The sequence below is a fragment of the Psittacula echo genome (assembly GCF_963264785.1).
Source record: "Psittacula echo genome assembly, chromosome: 6".
NCBI classification, from domain to species: domain Eukaryota; kingdom Metazoa; phylum Chordata; class Aves; order Psittaciformes; family Psittacidae; genus Psittacula; species Psittacula echo.
Genome location: NC_137743.1, coordinates 52,594,708 through 52,619,859, shown reverse-complemented (window position 1 = coordinate 52,619,859; position 25,152 = coordinate 52,594,708). Strand labels below are relative to the sequence as shown.

The 25,152-nt window shown below is 36.6% G+C and overlaps 1 protein-coding gene across 4 annotated transcripts; it reads right to left on the bottom strand.

The window, feature by feature from the left end:
• BMPR1A (bone morphogenetic protein receptor type 1A) lies at positions 1-20,125 on the bottom strand (the record flags this gene model as incomplete). Of its 4 annotated transcripts, none has more annotated exons than XM_080621361.1 (11): positions 1-126; positions 1,177-1,307; positions 2,047-2,222; positions 2,967-3,264; positions 3,631-3,823; positions 4,524-4,668; positions 5,579-5,678; positions 6,756-6,855; positions 8,352-8,454; positions 10,346-10,508; positions 20,059-20,125. In XM_080621361.1, the coding sequence occupies 11 exons, from the start codon at positions 20,123-20,125 to the stop codon at positions 1-3; spliced, it is 1,602 nt and encodes a 533-aa protein (XP_080477487.1). The 4 variants fall into 4 exon arrangements, with proteins under 4 accessions (XP_080477487.1, XP_080477488.1, XP_080477489.1 ...); XM_080621362.1 differs by having other exon boundaries at positions 6,762-6,855; XM_080621363.1 differs by having other exon boundaries at positions 3,631-3,817; positions 6,762-6,855.
• Between the last annotated feature and the right edge of the window lie 5,027 nt (positions 20,126-25,152).

The following is a 25,152-nucleotide window of genomic DNA, read 5'->3' as shown; positions in this document are numbered from 1 at the left end:
TCATATCTTTACATCTTGTGATTCCACCATCTTGGCAAGTGTCTTCTTGATCCTCAAGGCAGTGAGCCTCGAAGCAGGATTATGAGCCCAGCATTCAGACATTAACTTCAGTATCGCTCTTAAACACTGTAAAATAAAAACCAAAGGAATAGTATTGTAACAACTGACAGATCTGAGGTGTATAATCTGATTTGCTTTCAAGCCCAAATTATAGAAGTCTTAAGTCCAAACATGCAGTTTCTAAATTTTCTGCAAAATTGCTGATAAAATATTATAAACAGATCAACTAAAAAAACCCCAACAAACCAACCCATCCAGCAACCACGTCCCAATCCTCCTTTTTCCTCCCCTTCACTGCCTAGTACTACAGTAGCTGGAGCTAACTGAAGTGTTTCTTTATTTTCACAAAAATGCATTACCAGAGCTTACTACAACTCAAGATCAGCAGTACAAACAATGGTAGGAATAAGCAGAAAAATCTCCATATGTACAGCAGAAAAACTGTAGAGAACTTTTTCACTAAAAATTAAGATGTGAGCAAAGTTCTTTCAGCATTAAAAAAAAAAATACAGAAAAAACTGCCAAAAAAGATGTGGCATATCTAGCTTGTCATGTGAAATAGCTATGTCTTATTTACTGGTTCAAGCTGTGGCCCTTTAAAAACAGCTTTAAATTTAGTATTTTACTTACATCATGGCTTGCCCTGAAATGTACCAGTAAAAAAGAAAAAAAAGAAAAAAAAGAAAAAAGGGGAAATCTACAAACACATAGAAATTGCTTCATATTCCATGAAATACCTTATGCCACAAACCAATACACTATATATATTAAGACTAATAAAACCAATTAAAAACTCATTTAAGTTTCAGCTTCAATCAAAATTCTTAAAAATATTCCACTATCTAAAAAGAAGATCTCAATTAGAGCAGTATTCATACACTTAGATGCTGCTTAATTGTATCTTAGACCTTAGACCCATGAAAAGATACATGAAAAATATGGTATTTTGTGTTGATTTCAAACCTATCTTTCTCCTGTTGTTTCTGTGAGGTTATTAAAATACCAGAATGTGTGGGTGTAGTCCCCATTTTACAATGTTTTAATATTTTTTAAACTTAAATACCCTTCCATATCAAAGGAACAAACTGAACTAATTTCTCCTTTCAGCATACTCACTTCATCACTATTCCATCTATTTGATACTACTGGGCGTAGGCGTTTGACACACACCACTTCTCTCATGTCCTCATAGGATGGATCATTTGGCACCATGTCATAATATGGCAACTGATACTCTTCAACAATACCTGCAGATAATTGTGAAAGATCAAGAACTATTAAAAAAAGAGAAAATAAATCCATATATCTACTCTCAGATTTCCTTAGTCAGGAGCAAAAATAAACTCAATTTTGTGCCAGAGCAAACCCACTACACTGTTATACTGTGGTAAACCCCCCAGATTTCATTATACAATCAGATATTTACCAGAAAATCTCCAATATTATGAATATTAATAACTAAAATAATTCCTTTCAGTTCCTTTGACACCCAGTGTAGAATTTGACATCTAATCCATTGCATGCACAAAGGAACAGGAGAAAGCATAAGATGGAAGAAGAGAATACAAGCAAAGATCTGTAAGGTCATAAAAAAAGTGAAAGAAAAGCAAGGGCTGGTCACAAAAACATGCAGAAGGAAAAAAAGGAATGACACCAGAAATAACAAGTATAATAACATCTTATCAACTACTTTTTAAAAGTTTTATTAACAGCACAGGGTTAAGAAACACATGCATCCTAAAATTTCCCCCAGAGCAGGCATTCTGCTTTTTGAGCAAGGAAGAAAAGCCCAAGATGCTTAATTCTAACAATCAAAAAGGTTTGGTACAGTGATTTTCAAGCTGTAGTCTGGACAGACTGTTACTACTGCTTCTAAAGAACACAAGGCTGTTGATATAGCAGGCTTGTTATATTATTTCCTGGTCAAGTACCATTAAAGTGAGATAAGGGCCTGGTAGATTTTATACAGAATATTTAAAAGCTTACCTCCTGTGACACAGCGCCGAGCCATTTCCCAAATGATCAGCCCAAAACTGTAAATGTCAGCCATGATGTATGGTTGGAAATGATTTTTATTCAGGCTTTCATCTAGGACCTCTGGAGCCATGTAACGTTTTGTTCCCACTCTAGTATTCAAGGGAACATCAACTTCATTTGTGTCACTACATGAAAACATAAGGAAGTTAGTGAATTGTGGACTAGTACAAGACATGGTATGAAATCCTGTATGATGCAACCACTACACTGCAAAGCTCCCATTTACAAATTGAATTATTTCTTTTATTTCCTTCTGTATGCTACACTTAAGAGTACATTGTGCCTCCATAAAAAAGGTTATCTAGAAAAACAATATCGAATATGGAAGTTGACAGTTTACTACTACTTTTGCAAGATATTTAAAACACATATGAAAATAACTTGAATTAAAAACTACTATAAAGATCAGTATTTGGTAACAACTCAACATTATCTGCAAAAGGCTTATGCTTTCTTTCAGGCTCTATTGTAGCAAAAACCCAATTCTCTGGCTCCACTGAACTTAAAATGAAGAAAAAGTATTACTTCTTCAATTAAGTTTCAAATCCCTTAAGACTCTTCAAATTTTCTATGAGAATATATAATGATAGCAATTACTTTGAAAGGCCATTTTGAATAACAAATTAGTCTCCTCTTCCTTTCCTCTACAAAACTACTTCTGTTTTCCACAAGAAGTCTTTTCATTGCTCATTTAACAACCTATTTTCATTTCAATGATTACCAGTCTACAAAGGAAGAACAGCATTTTACTCTCAAAATTGAAAAAACCTGAAAGCATGCAACCGAATTATTCCACCTTCCTTTAAAATCAGGTATTTCGTGCATCAAAAATAAAAAGGTTTACCATGACAGAAGATTTGTTCATCTACCTGTTAAATTTGACTGCAAGACCCAAGTCTGCAATGCAGCAGGTTCCATTTTTCTTTATCAAGATGTTTTTACTCTTCAGGTCCCTGTGAGCAATAGCAGGCTTGCCTTGTGTCCCATAAATTTCTGTGTGTAGATGGCACAGACCACATGCAGCAGAATACGCCAGTTTCAGGAGAGCCCTGTTGTCTAGCGTAGTACATTTCAGAAAATCATACAACGATCCATTTTCATGATAATCTGTAATCAAGTACAGCTGTGTCCAGGAGCCAGTGCCTTTAATATCTGCAGCTATGAAACCTATAAAATATATAAACAAAGTTACAATGTATTTGTACATAATTTTTTATGAAACATTTAATAAAAATTCCTAAATCTATATTGGTTTGGACCGTATTGGAAGATACTTGTTCCCCTTATGGAAAACAAACAATGTAAAAGCTCAGACTTCAACTATACATGCGGTTACCATTTCAGTCTTCCAGCAAAGAGACTGCAGATATGTCTCCAACCAACACCGGCACTTTCAGTACAATTTTATTAGCATACATTAAGGAACACACATTTGGTTACTACACAGAAGCCACCATATACCCCTCTCAAGCCACCCACTAAGAAGTCCTTCTCCTTACAAAAGCTCTCCAGTACAACAAACTGTTTCCTTACCAAGGATGTTTTCATGACGCATTAAAACAGTTTGGTAAATCTCTGTTTCTCGGAACCAGCTAGCTTCTTCTGTGGTGAAGAACACTTTCACTGCAACTTTTTCACCCCTCCATTTGCCCATCCACACTTCACCGTATCGTCCTTTTCCAACTTGCCTCACCATCTGAATTTGTTTGGCAATAGTGCGCTGAACCTAGAGAAGAAGAAAGAGGGGAAAGTGCAGGAGGGAAACCCAATGATTACCCAAAAGTACTTGGATGAGCTACCTCTCAAGCCTGAATTGCTTTGAATTTTGATCCCATTGCAAAAGTTATTCTATATAAGTTATCCGCATTTTCCACTATTCCCATTTCAAACTCACTATTGCTGCCTCCAAGGAAGAACTGTATAACAAACCCAGAAAGATTAAATCAGCTCAACTTCATTCTATTTGTTTCAATTTTATAAATAATTACAGTCGCTTGTCTCACTGGCTAATTTTTATGCAAGTACTATATAAGAAGATGAATAGAAAATTATGAACAACTCAGCTAATAAAAAGGTAATCTATTTTATCAGATAGTGGACACAGAAAAAAATACCTTTGAGTTTGTTCAGTTCAACACTTGTATTAGCCATTCACTGCATCTTTCTCTTAATGTCAGTAGGCTCTCATTGTCCCTGAACTTTGCCGATGGCAACACTTTCCTAAAATAATCTGATTTTGCACTTTGTTTTAGTTTATTATGTGAATATGAGCTTTTATACATGTTTAGTTTGTGCTGTATCTTTCACAGTAATTGCATATAAAATAATATACTGTATTGATGCTTTGCTTTCTTCTAGACATTAGGTACAAACCAAACTGTGTATTTAATGGAGAGAAGTTCAGTGAAGAAAAATCTATGATTTACCAATAACGGTAGTCCTGATCCACTCCCAGAACTCTGTGACTGGTCAATAAGGTCTTTCAATGACTCCCCAGCTGGAATAAATGCTTCATCTTGCTCCAGGTCACGATTATAACAGTGCCTCTTTGCCATCGACTTACAGTAATGCCTTCAAAAGTAATAGGAGAAGTTCAGCTGAATTTCAAAAAACTTTCTCAAAATATGTAGTAAATTGAACGAGGAAAAAAGCTATTTAAACGTACAAGTTTTCTTAAAAGAAAAATAATCAGATGTTACTGTACCATTTTTTTCTTCCAGAAATTTAACATACATAGTTAATATTAAAAAGTTGCAATGTGTGTAGAGGCACGTCAATTTATTGTGAGTCAGGTGGAAATCCAGCATTTTCAGTACTCATCTCACAGCCAGTCACTAGTGTAACACTGCTGGTTTTGGTTTAAACTAAAAGCCTGAACCTTGAACCATGGCAGATGAGGCTGACCAATGCATATTTCTGCTGAAACTGCTAGAACACTGATCACCCCCAGCACAGGGCTGGCGCTGACAGAAGCAGGTACAGTCTCTTTAAACTGCACTTGCATTAATTGCCATAGCTTGGCTGGTCAACTATTCAGTTTTGAAACACAGCAGAAAAGGAAAAGTTCTAAACACATCCTTGTTGCTTTAGGTTTGCAAAAGCATTTAAAAGTAAATCTTGGATGTAGATGGAATTTAACTATCAAAAGTCACTGAAGATCAAAAAACAAAAAAAAAGCATAAAGATATTCCTGTTTACTAGATGATACAGCATCAAAGTTAAATGTAGCTTTGAAAATTGTAAACATTTTTTAGCCAAAGGATTAAATTCACTTAAATTCCACATTGTGAACATTTCATTTTACTTTGCAATGCAAGCTGCTATCCACAGAAATGTGAAATTAAATTACAACAGTTCCATGTCCGATCTATTTTTGTTAGAAAAAAATATGAGTAACTGAGTATATGTACAAAACAGCTGTTCTGTTTACACTCATTTGGGAAATTAAAAGCACTGCCAATAAATAAAGTGCTTTCCTTACTTGTAACAAAAGCAGCTAAATAAGATGATCATGACAATTATGCAGACTGCCATAGAAATCAACACTGCCATCCAACGAATGCTGCCATCAAAGAGTCCATCTATTTAAAAACAAAACAAAACAAAAAAGAAAGTTTCCAAAGTCTATTGATTAAGCATCTACTGCAAACTGTTTAATTAGGCATATTTTAATATAGTGTGTATCTGAATGTGCATAAACTGCAACATAGGTTTTGTCTGAACATCAGGAAATACTTCTTTACTGTGAGGGTAACCAAGCCCTAGCACAAGTTGTCCAAGGAGACTGTGGTGTCTTCCTCCTTGGAGAGACTTAAAAGCCATCTTAAAAGCTTAAGCAGGGGGATTGAACCTGATAGCTCCAGAGGTCCTATGTAAGCCTCGATCAGTCTTTGATTCTGTGACAGTATTGCAAAATGTCAGAAAGGAGCAGGACAGCTGATGCATACAAAAGATCTGTCCATATGAAATTACACAAAATTTATAGTGTTACCATATCAAAGTAGGTATTTACACTGGCAAAGCAAAGAAAATTTCATCTGGATTCCAACAACAACAACAACAAAGTATTTAACTTCAGATTTTTGGAGTTGTTGGTTTTGGTTGTTTCTTGTTAGTTTGTTTTTAAAAATAGAAATGAAGTATTTACAGCAGTAAGACTCTGAGAAGGTATTAAGCAACAGTTAAACTCGTATGACTTGCTAGCAATGAATAAGCACATGAAAATATAAACCATCTTCACTGGGAACAACAGCAAGAAGAGAATCAATATAGAGTAGATAACAGTTAATGTCAGAATACTTAAGATACATTTGTCACGGCAAAAACATGGCAGAGATTACAAAAACTATTTTAAAAAGACAACAGAATGTGCTATGGAAACAGACATGAGATATGAGCAAACTGAGCAAGAGAATAAAAATACCATGAGTGACTGATGGAGGAAAAGATTAACTTGGAAGCGGCAGAAAAGGAAAACTGGAGTAGAATATGAAGCCCAGTAGAGAACTTCTTACCAAAATTACTTAGGAAGGAAAAAACGAATCTGTGCAACACTGTAATTACATTTTCTCCTTATTTTTATCTCTTGGATGAGGATCAGAACAACAGAATACACACAGCATTTATTAGTAGCAGTGTGAACATCTAGGAGCTGTTACCTGTACTGTCAAGTGGTGGTAATGTTGGTTGTAAATCCTGATTGCAGAAATCAGTCCGACAGCACTCGATTGTTCGACGTAACTGTGCTTTAGGTGAGTCCTGTTGAAGGAGAATTGAATAAAGATTCAGATTTTGAAGTGATCAGCTACGATGTGGACAGCCGATGCTATGGATACAAAGACAAAAGTTTCAGCTCTTTTATTTTTGAAAAACAGTTTAACCTCACCACTTGATGTATGAGGCAACTTCACAGTGGCAGACAGTCATCACCTCATCTATTTGGGTTCACATGTTCTATGTTCACATTTTGGAACTTCTTCTACTTGGTGCATAGAAATAAACGGATCCTACTTAAGTTGCTGCTTCATACATTGCAAAATTTTTAAGCTTCATCAAAAGCAGTTAATCATATGTTAAATAAATGCTGCTCTTAAGATAAAAAAAGAAAAAAAGAAGAGATGAATCAATCCCTTTACAAGTTTTTCTCCCGCACTCATCATAGCAGCACTGTTTGCATCAAGAATATCTCGAGAACACCACATAAAAGATGGAGGGACATGAAAATTAATCTGAAAGTAAGACACTAATATAAGTACAAGAACCATTTCAGAAGGTCATCATGACACCTCAGGTCTGATTTGCAATAACCCTAAACATTCACAGCTGTAAATTAAGTCAAAAGTACTTCCAAAAAGCAGCGCTACCCACAGCTACATTATATAGAAACTCAAGTCCTAGAGATATTGGGATAGGCGGGAGGGAGGCAAAGGGAAAGAAGCAACCTAGCTGGAAATTACCCCTGAAAGATTTGTTTCATGTACGCAATGTGACAAAAGAAAAAGCAAAATCCAGTCTTCCAAAGCAATATTTATTTGCCCAGCTAGAGCTGTATGTCCATCTTATAAATAAATCCTTGCTTTATTAACTGCATTTTCAGTTCCAACTTTCATAATGAAGAAGTTTTAAAGGCAGCAGTCTGCTTATCATACCCCTTTAAACCAAGGGCAAGTTACATTCATGCAGGTAACAATAGATTAACTCTTCTACAAAGGAAAAAAAAAAGCTGTATGTCAGACAGGAAAACATACACATTTGATAAATTGTGTACATGTTCATGAAATTTTTAAGGAAGCTCTTTAGTAATCTGTGAAGACAACTCTTTACAATTATGCACTTCTGTCAGACAAAATGAAGAAAACAAGTAATTCAAAATTAAAACAATTGAGAAATTCTGCATGAAAACATAAAATATTCATATCGATTAGGTCGAGCATAAAATTGTCTCTTCAACTGAGGAAACAGCAGACAAGTAAAAGGCTGATGTTCTCTGTTCCTTTTGTCAGTGCTTACAGATACTTTCAGAGAACTTCAGCAAGCTAGGATTCTATTTCAGCCTTTGCTCAAACACCATTAAGTGTCTTTTCTGCCGCTACTCACCCACAACTGCTCAGTACCATTCTCCTCAGCGACAAATGGTAACAAGCAAAATTTATGATTGCAGTTGTAAAACTACAGATATTTAAACTGCTTATGCAGTTTCCCTACATAATTTCCTTTGGGGATCTTAAATTTTAATGGTATCTCAATTTTTTTACCTTGCACTGGAAGTCCGAACCTTCATACTTCATGCAGCCAGAAGCAAGTGTGGGTTCTCCATGTTCATCTTCCTCAATGATAGCAAAGCAGTGCCCATTAGTTCTGGAATAAACATATAATTTGTGCTTTACCAGCATGTTTGCCATTAAATATACAGCATTAGCTAACCATGAACCCATTAAGAAAACTAGAATGGCAATATCCAGAAAAATTCTAATTTTAACGCAGTGGTTACTATACAGCTTGAGAACAAAAGACCCCCACACTATTTACAAACAGAAACTGTTTTCTCCCAAACATTCTGTCTTTTACTTCCTCACTCCCCCACCCCCGCTTCAGGATTGCTTGTCTCCAACCATATACATGCAGTTGTTTAGAAACAACTGAGGGGGTAGAAAAGCAAGAGATCTAACTAAAAAGGCATACTGACTACAATATTATAGGTTAAAAAATAATAACAAAAAATTCACTTGTGCCTCTTCTTGAAACTGTAATCATAAGCTCTCGAAGAGAAAACCCAGTATGTGAAAGGTGGCTACTTCAAGGTCAAAAGCTCAGCTACACTCTCCCCACATGAGCTTTCTCAAATATTCACACTTAGAGCAAAACAAATCAACAAACCTCCAAACCCACTCTATGAAGTTGTCAGCAACAAATCTTTAATTAATCACATGTAAAAAAAAAAGGGCATTTCAATTCTCTATTATCTCTTTATAGAAATGTTTTGATTTCTACATTACACCAAAATGTCAACAAGATTTATATGGAATCCCAAACCAATTTGCAATAGTAGGTCCATGATTTAAATATCAGTAAAAATTAAGATTTTATTAAGTAAATCAAACCCCATTCATTCCCTCATCAGATACTAAAGGAAAACAAATCCAGAAATATTGCTGCTTGTCAATAATTTATTTAAAGAAATGCAGGTTTAGTAAGCATAATGCCATAAAATACCCTCCACATAAACACTGCCTACATGTTACTAACTCTCCAACAGCTTTGTTATCAGAATAACTATCTATATAGCCACTGGTTTGAAGGAAAAAAAAAATAATGAAGCCTATACTGACTGCATACACAAGGGGGCGATAAAAAGCAAAAAAAGTACATACCAAAGGAATTAAAATACTAGATAATAACGGAACATTTTTTAGATGCAAAACTATTTATAAAAACCGTGTTTACATTCTAAAAGATAGCAGTGTTTATTCCACCTCCCTGAGTTCCACAAAAACTTCTTTATCTGCCAAGTGACAGCTTTTGAGAGGCTTAATATTACATGTTAAAGTGAAGACTCAAAAGGAGCAAGTAATGTGTTTCCTATTATGTATCTTTATATTAATTCTTCAGGAAAAAACAGGAAAGTCTTAAACATTGAACTGCAAATGAAGAGAAAAAAGGAAAACCAAGGACATTTTACAACATGAGTAAAGCATCTTAAGCAAGCGCACAATCAGTGCATGAGTCTGTTAGAATTCCAATGCCTACCAAATTTAAAACTACCCTCCTGTCCTTATGTGTTCAGAGGATTTTCTCCCCGTTCATCCTCCTCCCTCCCTCTGCCTTTCCTTCATACTTTACAACTAATGAACATGTAACAAGAATTCTCAGTAAATGGTTATGTTGCTAACATTACCTCTTGACTACTACATGAAGAAATATTAGACTAAGCCAGCAGGTGGTCAGATCAGATGGTTTAGATTTAGGTCATTTAATATTCATTTATAAAAGGCTACAGGTTACTTAAAACTTCAATCCTTAATAGCACTTGCTGGGCTAAATGACCAGTTGCAAATGGCTCTAAGGTATGATGAAAACAGTACTGTTTAGATATGGATGACTGTGGGTTTTAGTTCTCAGCTCTCCACAGAAATACTGAGTTTCTAATCAGCTATGGTCAAATCACCTGATAGAACCTCAGTCAGCACTCTAATAGTTTCCTCTCTCATGAGCAAAAATGAGCATCTTCTATCCTGTACGCAATACTTACATGCATGTGTTATTAATAGCATCATCTGGACAATGTCCTGAGCAGTAGCACTTAAGAAAAGGTAAGGTGTCCTCTGGAGCAAGCGTTACTCCATTCGCTTGTTTCTTTTGGTCAGGATTTGTCTTCATTCCTGTGCCATGAAGCATGCTGTCAAGATTTTGACCTGGGCATTAAAAATCAAACCAAAAGAAAAAAAATATTTTTGCATCTCTCTGGCAACTATTCAAGAGCTTCACACGTACAATAATAGAATAATTATATTAACAAATAAACTATACAAGACATAAGAACCTCCTTTCCCAATATTGTGGCAGAAATTTGAGTCAATCACTGTGTTATAGAAATACCTACCTCAAATACTTTATATCTTAACCACAGATCTTCTAATCATAATCAATATAAACAGAAAGAGGATATTTTCCATTTTTGAGGTGGGACAGAAAAGTAGTGATGTAACTGGTAAGAATTTTACAAAGAAAGTCTCTCTCATTCATGTGTTTAGAAAATCCAAATGCTGACTGCTTGATAACCGCAACAGTACAATTTTACACAACTGAGCATACTTAATACACAATTTTCTAATTTTCTGAACTAAAGTCACATTTTATGGATTCACAGTCTCATAGAAGAGCAGGAATAACTCCAAAATTTCTTGGGGTTTTTTTTTTAATTTCTGTATGTATTAGTACTTCAAAATAGAGCTAAAGTAATTCTTGTTCACGAATTAATTTCAGTTAATGACATGAACATCCACACAAACGAGCTTTCACAGAATAAAAATAGGGCTAAATTACATTCCAAGTAGCCCTCAATTTCTTAACAGAAGGAGAGTTAAGCATCATTTTTTTAGTTCGTACTATTAACGTGCTTTTGTGAACGTGGGCATTCAGAAGAAAAACTCCATCTGTTTCCTTCTTAGTGAAGAACATACAGGAAAGAAAAATTAGGACTGACTCACTTGGAACATGCTCTGTGACCACAACATGAGATGAGAACACCTTTATCCCTCTCCTCCAGCTTCATTGCTCACGATCTTACCAACGGAAAATCTCTTTCTGTCCATCACCTAACAGTATTCGCTGCTATAAGTCCCCAAGGCGTGAACCGAATAAAGCTGGAGGAGTTGTGAACAGACTATTGCCTGCTCTGACACAATTTACAGCAAGTCTGTGTGCAAGAACAGAGCAACCAGTTAGGACTGACAGAAGCTTTTACAAATTCAGTTACAATTTGAAAAGTGGAGGTACCTCACTACCGCTCAAAAGATTTATCACAATAAAAATCTCAATTTATATAAGAATTTAAAAAACCAAACCAAACCAAAACAAACAAACAAACAAAAAAACAAACAAACAAACAAAAAAAACAAAACCAAAACCAGGAAACTGAGAATCTCTTAAGAGTTTCTTGTGGCTTCCTGACAACCACACTGAACGCTAGCTGTGGAGTAATGACAGCATTACTGTCACGTTGTAACTTTCTTGAAAGATGTGCAGAAAAACTTGATTAAAACCCTTTGTACATACCACCCTCTATCACTCTCCTGTAGCATCCACTATATCATTAAGCTAAATGTGCAATTACATATTTGTGAAATTTGATCTTATTCTGGAAATAGCTTACTTGCAATTTCTCATCTGATTAACAGAGCACACTCAGTGCACTGTCCTTATTCAGGAATAATAATAATAATAATAATAGAAGTAATGCAACTGCGCCTTTTTTAGATACAACTAAGAGTATGTCCTAAGAAAGTACAGCACCATTTACCTAGACCCTCAAATCACTTATCCATGGTTTATTTGAAACGTAGTTTTCAAACCGTACTTCAGTAATGCCAGAGTTAAGCATTCCTGATATGTACAGACCATTAACAAGAAAGTCCAGCGTTAAGATAACACAGTCTACCTGCGCAATACATATTTTCAATTTAGCCAAATGGAATTTTGCATGTATGAAATAGAAGCTCCTCCAACTGACCTCTCTCTCTTTCTACAGATTTCTTTCCAGCAAAAATTTTAATATGGTGCCACAGCCATTACACATTCTATATTCACATTTACTTGCTTAGAGAACAGGTAATTCTACTTAATATTTAAAGGAAAAGCCACTGCATATGTACAAATATTGCCTTCCCTTCTAATTTCATTGAACTATTAAGGTATCTTTCCTAATTAATATGGCAAAAGCCCCTTTATCTTCAGGGACATTCTACATCTTAAAAGTCTGAATACTTTATGATCTATGTCTTTCAGTCACTCATCTATCTTTCTACCCTGAACACAGAATGCAGCACTTTTTTCAATTTGTCAGAAGAGAAATCAAGGAACCCTTAAAGCATGGACAGCTTCTTCTAGCTCAGAAAGGCAGGAGATACGAAGTTTTTATGCAGGTCTGGAGTCTTTTAAAGCAGTATTGTTCTTTGTAAAGTAACAATGAAGCATGACTACAGTATACCAAATACTAAAACTGAGATGAAATACATTTTTCCTCTTAATTTATTATGGACTGTATAAAAAGATTCATGAAGAACACATACCAAACAGAACCTGAATTAGATAACTATATTTTCAAAGAACCAGCATCTTCATCTTTTGTTGAGTTTATACAGCCAAAGATTTTTATTCAAAGTAAAACCAGACTACAACTTCATTATCTTTGTAATGTGAAACAATACTCCACTGTAGCTTGTTTTCATCCTACAGATAATATCTGAATTACATAAAGGCAGGGAAGGATAACTTCACTCTTGCATTTTTACTTTCTAAGACTGTAAAGAGAACTCTTCATTAAACAGGAGTTTAACTGAGTATGCAGAAAAGGAAGAAAAAAGGAAAACATTTAGACTGCTTGGGATCAACTCAGAAGAAAGGTTTTATTGTCCCTAACTAAACCCTGTACTGAAGTACTACGATTCAAGCCCAGCATTGCAAGAACTATTGGTGTCTATCTTGAAGATGCTAGGTATGGGAAAGGGAGTTAAATGCATAAAATTACTTGGTTTCCACGCACCTGAAATCTTCTGATACTACACTACTTGATGATGTAATTAATGGCTTCTTTACCATGACACATGCAGTTGTCAGCTCTGCAGTGCAACAAAAATCTTACATAACCTCTGAAGGTATAAGTGCTATGCACTAATACACACAGCTTCAAAAGAAAAAAGGCTTTCACAGAAGTAGAGCACCCAGAGATTTCAGGCACAGCAAAGCTGCCTCCTCTATTACTTCCTACCCTCCACCTGTAAACTGCTGAGGCAAAATAATATACATTAGCAGCAGATCAACTATGACACACTGAAGGACTTGTTCAAGATCCTGGACCAGTTTCAGCTTGTTTGTCCAGCCTTGAGAATGATACTATCATATATATTTAATCACACAAACTGCTCTATGATGTCTATTTTACCACATTACAGAGAAACTATACAGAAAAACATAGAACTTTCAATGAAGTATCAGAGAATTGGTGAGCTGAAACATGGTCCTCTTTTCACATAACCATAGCATGACGATAAAGAGAAACAAGCTGATGGGAGTTCACGTTCCCAGTTTGTCATTTGCTCTGTCCCACTACAGTACTACCTCATACAAACTGCATTAGTTTTACATGAACAACTACTACAGATAAGAAGACATTTAAATGGCTGTTTAACTTTAATTTAACAAAGTAGAACAATGCCTGCCAATGTGTCATATCCAGCCCTTAGATGAAGATATATTCAAAGAACTACTTCCTGCAATCCTAGAAAATAAATTAGATCATAAAATGTCTTTTAAAGAAGCACAGCATATTAAAAATACCACTAGGACAGAAATGTAAGTCTACTTGAAAGCATGGCTTCAAATACTAATATTAACACAGATAATCTTTAAAAAGGTACTTTCTGTGACAGTATAGTATTATTAACCACTAAAACCTGAGCTACCAAGCAGTTGCAGCTCAATGCCAGGATACATACATCATTTCATTACGTCTTCTGATCTAAGAAAAGATTTGTGTAACCCATGAAAAACTCAGCTCTATTAAGAAATGCAGAGAGAGTAGTAAGTGAAAGACAAACAGGGAAGCCAAATTATGCTTATAATTTCTTATTTAACTGTATCTCCCCTATCTCCACAAATAAAGCTGCAAATGCTAATTTACTAGCCCACAAAATTCAAGTTATTCAGTTGCTTCCTGAATTGAAATATAGATATTCCACATAAATACATTTTTACTCCAGATTACGTTACCCTTAAAAGAGATTTATCCTATCAGAACTACAGAACTATCAGAATTTTTTTGTAGCTACTGTGATCCAAGCTTGTAAACTCCAATAAATTCAGTATTTAAATAAAAAGAATCTTTGTCAAAAGACTACCTCCACCTGCCTTCTTGCTGCCGCTAAAGCTGTTTGCTAGTGCTAGCTGACACTCAGGGCTTACCCACATCAGGGTCTTCTCATAAAGAGAAAAACATAGATAAAAGTTGTACCAAAGCTCTTTATGTTAGATACACCTTCCTTATAAACAAGACATACCTTGAATTTTTTATGTGGCAGTTTTAAAATATTTTTTCTTGCTTTAGGATGGAGATACTGCAAAATCACCCACTTCAACAAGGACATTTCATCTTTCTACCTATCTCAGACTTTCATAATGATTTAACATGTACTGCCATGAGAATGAAACCTCAGTACAACTGACAGCTAGAGTAGAATACTAGTAATTTTTCTTAGAACACATAATAATTAAAAAAAAGCCCAACAACAACAAAATGAAAAAACATTTTTATGAGTACAAAGAAAATATCTTAAATACTTCTATGAGCGTTATGCCTGACATTTTAGCCATAATTCTCTCTATAGTGCTTTTTTATATATATCATGCCTATGATCTCCAAAGACCAGGCATGTTAGATTAGCTCCCTCTGGCAGCACTGGTTCCTAAAACTCACAGCACACTCCCAGACGACTTGGTTAAAATCTCTCTCTACCGCCCTCCAGCTTTCCCATGAGCTACAGCAGTGCTCAACAAAGGCAGGCAGCCCCTGCTCCCCTATCTTCCCAGAAAGCAATACCCAGCCTCTACTTCCACTTCCCTTCACTAAAAAGTCATTTCTGAAGACTACTCTCTGTTCCTATGTGTTCACTACAAAAGCCAGACACAAGAATATTTTATGAGTATTTTACTTTAAAAAAAAAATACACTGTGTTCTAACTTAAATGGACTTTTAAAGAATAAAGTTACTTAAAATTAAATGTGAAATTATAAAAATTATATAACTTTCAAGGAATCCATTAAATTAATTTGAATCAGACAAATATTTACGATACATGTTTGCTGCCCATGTTTTAAAGACAGATGCGGCCATTAACTGGTGAAATCAATAGTAAATAGAACTATATTGTCATCAGGGAATGCACCAGCTTCTGACAACTCTTAAGTTCCTCCTGCAGATTTGAGAACATTTCTTTATTTCAGACTAGTTGAGATGTTTAAATTCAGTAACTATTTCACCTGAAATTCTGAAAGTGCATTAAAAAAAAAAATCTATATAAAAATCTTTGAATAAAAGCAAGTATGACAGTGAAATCAAATCTCAATAGGTTTTTTCAGTTCACTAGTGGACAATGCCAACTTTTTAAAGGATTTCCATTTTTAATGTTAACACTAATTTTTTTAAAATTTAACTTTTAACAAACTTTTCCTCACACATATTGAATGCTATTAATACATTTTTAGTCAACTAATTCACAAGGATTAAAATACCGGTTTTCTGTGGTGTCTTCAAAGAACACAGAAAGGGGTGATGAACCACATTTCTAACATTACATCATATAGTGAACTGACAGTAACAAAGAATAAAATTTATGAGAATACATTTAAGTATACATTAAGTTCTCTAACTATTCTGTTACATATATTTATTAGTCATGCTGATCAATACATTATAAAAACAATGATCTCTACTTGGATGTAAAACCAATTCTCTGAACTAAAAACCTGCTCTAGTGGGAAGACAAAAGCATTTACCACAGCCCTCAACTGTAACTGAAGCTCATAACCTCTTGCCTTAGATGAGCAAGCATAGGTAGATGAAGACGCAGTGTAAGTCACAGGTCTGAAGACACTGCAAAGACCTTCCACAGCAAGAAAGGAAATAAAAAGTGTTTTTCTTGAAAAAGTTGCTATTAAAACTAGCCATTTGTTATCCAGGCTTATTTTTGATCATTTCTCAACAGAAGTGAAAAAGTCCGATCAAATGAGTAATGATTATGTCCCCCTGCTCCATAGTACCGAGCTGAGAAACAAAAGCTGTTCGCAAACATCATGGAATTGCCTCTGTTTCCTGCTGTTGTTGCAAGAGTATTTGCACATTAATCAATGCATGAAGCCACTTGTTTTTTTAAGTTACCTGTTAAGGGATGGTGTGTGTATATATACATGCACATACACAGATACACTTGCTACTTCATTCTGTCAGGTCTTGATAAGCCCTGAAATTCCTGCCATTTTGAAGAAGCCTCCAAAACAAGTGAGCAAACCATGAAGCTTCAGCACCAGTCACTGAAAGTAAACATGCTGGGAATTTCTACTCTCTTTGCTTTTCCCTCCTTCCGTAAACCACAAATTCTCCTCAATTGCTCATACCATGTCTTCTCCACCTCTATTGGTTGCTTTATGATGCATTTTTGTAGCATCCTGCAAATATTTTTCCTTGTTGAAACTACTTTTTCCACTTTCAATTACATTGCTTAGAGTTTTCACCTTAGATTTCCTCTTTCCTACTGAAGTTTAAATATTTGATGATTATCAACTTTACTACTTCCTCCCCTCCCCCCAGCACAACTCCTCCATGAATCTATGGACAAGAGAGGAGCTTGACTGTTTTTCTATTCACCACCCCTAGAAACCAAGCATATTTCATATGTCTGAAGACAAGCCCTTAGGCAACTTGCATCAAAGAACCGGCACAGTTTCAGCAAGCTCAACTTTGCCATGGCTTTCAGAACTCACTCAGTATTGATCTGAAAGTCAGAAATATTCCTAAGACAAGGCAATTTCTTCTTTAGAAGCAGGCAAAAAATATTTACACAGTCTTTAAACTTCATTTAGCTATATTATTTATTGAAGCATTTTTAATAAATGTGATCATGGAAGGAGTGAATGTAATTTAAGTCACTAATAAGACCTGAATAATTTTATTATTGTTTCTGTTTGTATCTAGAGAGAAAAAAAGTTGTTCCTTCAGTTGATATTGCCTTTGAGTAAAACGCTGAATATTGACTAACACCAACAGGTAACCGTGACTTAAGTACAAAGAACAAAGCCTATCACCTCCAATCGCTTCAAGGGAAGAAGCTGGCAGCTTCTGTAAGAAGCAGCAAAACTGCTGGAATACTAGCTGAACAAGCTTCACTGCAAAATGCTATATCTAAGAGTATTTCAGAGTGCAGGAGACCACTAGAAGCCACCTGGTACCAACATCTGGTCAAAACAGGACCAACTTCTAAGCTAGACCAGGTTGTTCACAGTAAATCTGGTAAAGTTTTTACTCTAAGGATGGATATTGCACAACCTCTTCAGGCAGCCAGTTCTAATGCTTAACCACATTCACAGTGAAAAACTTCTTTCCTCATTTCTCACCAAAATTTCCTTTAATGTGATTTTGCCCATTACCAATCTAATCACCTTACAGCTACCTGTAAATATTTGTAAACCTGTACTATAACCTCCGGCCACACCCAAACCAGGCTATTCCTATCTAAATAGACTGAGCTATTTCTTGACAATTAAGAATTTTACGTCCACAACAGGAAAAGAGACTGGCCTTGAGAATTTCCCTCTCCCAACTTAAAGAATGTAACAAAGATAGAAAATCCTGGATTTAAGTTTGTTTTGTTGCTTTCAACCTTGAAATCATTGCTGCAATAGCAGAGCTTAAACTAAGACACAAGCTTTTCCCCACTCCTGAAATACATATGTGCATGCATACATACAAACACACAGAATGAAGCTTAATGTCAGCACTTAAAGCGCGTAGGTATAAGTTAGCAGACACTATTCTGAGCCCTCACAGGCTAAAAAGATGAAAGTGGTCAAATAACTTGGCAATTATACAGAAATACTTGTCCAATTTTGGGATAAAAGTGTTTAAAATTCTGTAGGCTGTACTCAATGATACAGAAGCCTTCAGTGTGCTGGTGGTAGCCTCCTGGACTGAACCCCACAGGAAATATGAGGAAGAGTAACAGTCTTAAATATCTTTAACAAAGTGGAATTCTGCACAGATCTAGAGAGAGGACTTCTGTTACCTAACAGCTTAGCTGTGAATGGGTGTGTGGGATGGTAATTGGAAGACCTTAAAGATGATCTTCCTTGGGCTGAGGCACTATTCATTTAATTTGAGTCTTAGTGTAGTTAACAGCTCATCCTTGGTCAATTCCAGGTAAGTATCTTCAGTGACATTTATATCTACTGCTTAATAAAGGTTTGGGTTATATTTAAAGGTACAGTCTTGCTAAGTGCTTCCCCATACCCAGTTAGAAGCTGCAGCAGCTCCCAAATGCACCTTGGCACATGGTTATAAGGGGATAAGTACCAGCACATGGAAAGAGGCAGGATCAAGTGGCTTGGAAGGGACAGGTCCATTCCATAAGTGATGCAAGTCTGCTCTTAAAATCATTTGTCAAGGTACATATCAGGCATATCCCTATAAAGACAGCTCTGCCAAATCCTTTAATCCTTTAATTGCAGGTACACACCAGAAAAAGAACAGAGAGATTGCTACTTGGTACTTACCAGGCTTCTTCCTCTGCCAATTTAATGGGTGTACTGAGTTGTTATTCTTGAAAGTAAAAGCTCAAAGAATAGCCCAAAATAAAATCAAGCATTAAGCAAAAATTGATATAAGTATGGAAAGAGAATATAAAACCTTTTATATTCAAGTATTAAAATGGCAGTACCAAATTAGTCTTGTTTATTTCCCCTGTAATATGGAAAGTTCTATGTACTCAAACGTGTTCAAGATGCACAGCTGGGAGAACAAGAAGTCTTACACAGGGACCAACTATGGATGCTTGATGAACAGGTAGAGCACTACTGTTCATGTCCCAAACGTGAGAATGCAATACCATTAACAGCTTAGATACCATTTTGCTGTACTGACACCTCCCTGAACTACATGCAATTACAGAATCAGTTCTGCAATGTACAGTTGCTAATAAGTAGTAAAGAAATAATAATAAAAATGTATTCCCCCCCAAGTTATGATCTTTACATTTAAGCTTTAATTCCTGGTATACCATGAGTCAGTCACACTGGTTGATTCCCAATACTTTTTAATTCAACCCAATTTGACAGAGGAGTTAAAAGTCCTAATGATAACTGGACTTCCAGAAGTTTTTGATAAGTGGTGGCTGGAAAGACAACAGGCATACAAACAAGTACCTCCTCTAACTGAAACCCAGGCAACTGTGAACATCCCATGCACTCACCTTGGCCCATTGAGTAAGCATAATAAGTTTACTTAGATTAGTTAGACCACACAATCTCTTGACTGCTGGGAACATCAGAAGTCATGGGGAACTGTACACTGCAATTTAAAAAAAACCTCTAAACCAACCAAAACCCCCAACCATTCACCCAAACCCCAAAAAAATCACTAAACACACAACTGCACTACAGAACAAAAAAATAAACTTATTTCCAATAATACATATTTACCTTGAACACAGAGAATGATCAGCAGATAGGCTCCAAGCAATTGCTCATAAACTCTCAATTGAGTCATTGTTCACTTTTAATCCTTCCTGTGCAAGGCAACTGGTCCTTCTGCTTGACAAATGTTAAGCTTAGTCTGTTCGGTGAAGCCTAATACAAGATTTGGTGCTTGACTGGAAAGATGCTTTTGTAACTTTTCCAACTTCGTTTCCTGAAAGGTAAAACAAAAAGTCAAGAAACTCCCTGCATTTCTAAAACAACAAAACCAACCAACCTCAAGAGTTTTCATCACACTGATCATAACCATGTGGATGCAAAAAATAATTTTAAAAGCATATCTTTATTAAGATTAGTAATTGAAAACGTCAGCCATGTTTATCATCCAACTAAATTGCAGGGTTAGTCTGAAGTACAGGTTTTTAGTAACAACCGACGTGAATGTTTTTACATTCCTATCAAAAATATTAGGTATATTAACTGACTAGGCCAGCCATATATTTTAGACTCATATACAGCTATGATAGGAAGTATTTGACAGATTAACATGTAAATCTGTTTGAAAACTGTTCTATTTACAGCAACTAAAACTTATATTTTTCTTAAAAATTAAACTCAGTGGTGACTTCCCATAATATTGCAGTGACTAAAGCAATACTATCTTGAGCCACCAGTTGAAAAATGCTTGCAGAGAAGCTTTATCGCAATAAACCCCCCCCAGCCTGTCAAGCCAAAAAGATCAATTTGTATTGAAGTAGTTACTTTAGTTGCCTAATGTACTCACAATGTTACTTTTGTTTTCTAGAATAGTACTACATCTTAAAAACAAAACAACAAAAACCAAAAGCACAATTTCATTTAACAGTTGAATGACAAAATTGATTTCTCACTTAGCATCAATATATTCCAGTCCATCTTCCTGTGGACTACTATGTTATATATATATATGTATATATGTATATATATATAGTGTTTTCTAGATAAAATATAATAAGCTTAGTTCACAACAACAGTGAACATTTATTATTTATCTCTGTTAATTCCAAATCAGAATCCTGATATCCTTCTAGATTCCCAAGTTTTGTACCAATTAAGCCCTCCTGAAAAATTATGCTACTATATGCACATGCCATTTCCTCCCAAAATCAAATACAGTTCTACACATCCAGTGGATAACACAGAGCTAAGACAGCCACACTGAGTAAGAAGTTACTTTTTCAGACTTTCGTAGTTGTGGTCACATTCTGCTTAACGAACTTTCTACAGCAATTTGCAAGGGAAGCGTAATTGGGCCTCAGAGGACTAAAAAGGCGCTCGAACACCTAAATAGTTAATTGCAACAAAACCTACGTTACACAAAGACGAACAGAGGACTTATTTTGCCTTTCCTCGGCCTCTTGTTTCGGTGGGCTTGACCCTCCGACCCCTGTCAGCCTGGCGCTGCTCATGAATGCCAAAACTGGCGTTCGCCCAGGGATGGGCTGCAATTACTGTTGGTGGCCGCTTCCAGCATCAATAACTCAATCTGTCTGTCAGTGAGACCCAAGAACTTTTCATTTTAATTAGTCTTCAGAGGCATTTAACATGGAGGCAAATTAGCGGCTGGGCCGGGAGGTGTCCGTCACTTTCAATTTTAGCAGGGCCAGGGCAGGCCGCCCCGACCCCTGCCCTACTTTTCACACATCTCTGACTTCTCCCTAATGAAGCGACAAAGCACCTCTGCGCCAGAGGAAGCCGGGGTGAGCTGCGGGCTGGGTGCCTCACGAACGCGGGTGATGCTCCCTGAATGCCACAGCCGCTCTGGCTCTGCCATGATTACTGCTGGGATGGACTCGGAACGACCGGCTCTGCAGATGTGCTAACCACTACGAACTTCGAAATAAGCTTCCTGGAGAGGCAGAGGTAAAAGCCGTGTGGTAACCAAACTATTCACTCTTCTTAGTGTTTCCTAATCACAAGCAACAGGACCAATTCTGACACGACAGGGAGGGTCCTTCTAGCTACAAAAACATCAGGCCAACAACACAAGTCTCTAAGTATTATTGCTTTGTTCTGTGTTTCAACTGCAGTGAACTTCAGTCTCAATAAAACACATGGCAGACAAAAACTGACAACAGCTTGTACGTAGTAAACCAATACTTTATTTACAGTATTATTTTTGCAGTCCATCCAGGGGAAAAATAAAAACAACCAAAAAACACTAATAGTCTGTTTAAAGTATGTTTTAAAAATAATTTGTCTGTCCTCATGCAAGTTTCAGTATTTCAAATTTTCACTCTTCCACATTTCAAGAGTGTTTTACTTTCAGAAAACAGGTTATCTTGCTCCTCGATTTAATAAGGTGGCACAGGAACTTACTGTGTGATGTTTATTTACCACTGTACTGCATCATACGTTATTAAAAAAATATCAGTAAGAAATGGGAAAAAAAAAAAAATCATTTTCATACAACTTACTTCCAATTTCATGGTGATTTTTCTTTAGTACGACCATCTAAGGTAGTTATGAAAAATTTTGTCCAAGCCTATTCAAGATTATAACAATCTCCACTTTGAACCTAAATTTTCATTAGTATTTCACTTTTCATGTACCTATGTATTAAAATGTAAATATGCATCCGACTGTATATAAAAACGTGTAATAAAACGACACTGGGAACAGGTTCTGCTATAATCCTCATTTTAAAATCATCATAATTTGAGAATGCTTATCAGCATTTAAAATACCTCAAAAATGAAAAGTGAAACCCAGTAGGGCTGCAATTACCTTCTCTTTCCCTGAAATGCAGATAGGAAGCCTTAATACTATTACTTGTGTTACCTTTCCGTTGCTGCTACTGTCAATGTCAAGTTTGCCCTTAGCTAGGTAACTCTGGAAGGCTTGGTGCAGACAAGCACTGATCAGCCTTCCTGCACCCACGGCTCTAATGGTAACATCTCACTACTGGGCAGGTGAGCTTAAGCCACTGATGGAAAACTAGCAATTTACAATAAAATGCCCCAGTATGAACTACGTGAACTGTGGTGTGGACACATGACCTACTCTACACTACACAAGCAAGACATTTGGGTCAAAAACATGAAGTGGATGGGGTGAGGCAGTTTTTTCAGACACCGCAGTAAAATTCATCAATTTTTCTGCCACAGCTATCAGAAGATATTTCAGACTTTTTTTTACCCATCCTTTGAACTGTGCTTCTTTTTAAGCTCAGAAACTTACATGAGGAAAAAAAAACCCTAAAACAATTAGCTCTCAAATAGCCTGTGTTGCTCTTTCGCAGAAATGGAAAAAGCCTGGAAATATTTTGTTCTTGAAATCACCTGACATCCCGATATAGCTATGGAGTTTAACAGCTTTAAAAAAGAGTTGAAAAACCCCAGACTAGTTGTTCTAGTGCTTCTAACAAATGCCACACCCCAAATCGATGTAGTTACAACCTTCATATGAGAAGGTATTTCACTAAACACAAAAGAAAAGCAACAAAAAATTACATTTGACAAAACCAAAGAGGCCACAGTGATACTTTTTCAAGCCATTTCTGGATTCCCCTTGAAGAAGAAGACTGGCAGCCCTGCTAAAGCACATAATCTAAAGTGAACAACAGCTGGAATTTCTCCAAAACCTGCCCGGTATTAACAGTGTGGCATCATAGAATAGTCAGGGTTGGAAAGGACCTTAAGATCATCCAGTTCCAACCCCCCTGCCATGGGCAGGGACACCTCACACCAAATCATGTCACCCCAAGCTCTGTCTAACCCAGCCTTGAAAATCACCAGAGATGGAGCATTCACAACCTCCCTGGGCAACCCACTGCAGTGCCTCACCACCCTTACAGTAAAGAATTTCTTCCTTATATCCAATCTAAACTTCACAAACTACATTTGGCTTTTCTTTGCACATGCAGAAAGTTTCAAAATTTGTACAATAAAATTGTCTTACGTATCCTGTAGAATTATACCACTATGAATGCCATTTGCAACTGAAGTAATTTTTACAAAGCAACAAAGAGAAATAGATTTTAATATTCAGCAAGTTTCAACCGCTATGTTTGTTATCCTGTTTCAGGGTAGGAGTTAAGTCTAGCTAATATTCTACAGTCCTTTTGCCCTACCGTCAAAGAATTTTTACTTCAGCTTTGCATACTTATATCAGATGAATAGATTAATGACACAACTAAATGACTGCTTCAGATGTGTTCAAGCATCAATTAACACCTGAAATGCTACTCTGCCAACAGAGTGATGCTGAATTAATTCAAACCTGCAAGTCAATCAGTTGATTTCCAAGTCATAGAATCATAGAATCATAGAATAGTTAGGGTTGGAAAGGACCTTAAGATCATCTAGTTCCAAATCCCCTGCCATGGGCAGGGACACCTCACACTAAACCATGTCACTCAAGGCCTCATCCAACCTGGCCCTGAACACCGCCAGGGATGGAGCATTCACAACCTCCCTGGGCAACCCATTCCAGTGCCTCGCCACCCTCTCAGTAAAGAATTTCTTCCTTATATCCAATCTAAACTTCCCCTGTTTAAGTTTTAACCCATTACCCCTTGTCCTGTCACTACAGTCCCTGATGAAGAGTCCATCCCCAGCATCCTTGTCGGCCCCCTTCAGATACTGGAAGGCTGCTATGAGGTCTCCACGCAGCCTTCTCTTCTCCAGGCTGAACAGCCCCAACTTTCTCAGCCTGTCTTCATATGGGAGGTGCTCCAGTCCCCTGATCATCCTCATGGCCCTCCTCTGGACTTGTTCCAACAGTTCCATGTCCTTTTTATGATGAGGACACCAGAACTGCACACAATACTCCAAGTGAGGTCTCATGAGAGCAGAGGAGAGGGGCAAGATCACCTCCTTTGACCTCTGCTGGTCATGCTCCTTTTGATGCAGCCCAGGATACGGCTGCTTTCTGGGCTGTGAGCGCACACTGAAGCCGGCTCATGTTCATTTTCTCATCGACCAGCACCCCCAAGTCCTTCTCTGCAGGGCTGCTCTGAATCTCTTCTCTGCCCAGCCTGTAGCTGTGCCTGTGATTGCTCTGACCCAGGTGCAGGACCTTGCACTTGGCATGGTTAAACTTCATCAGGTTGGCATCAGC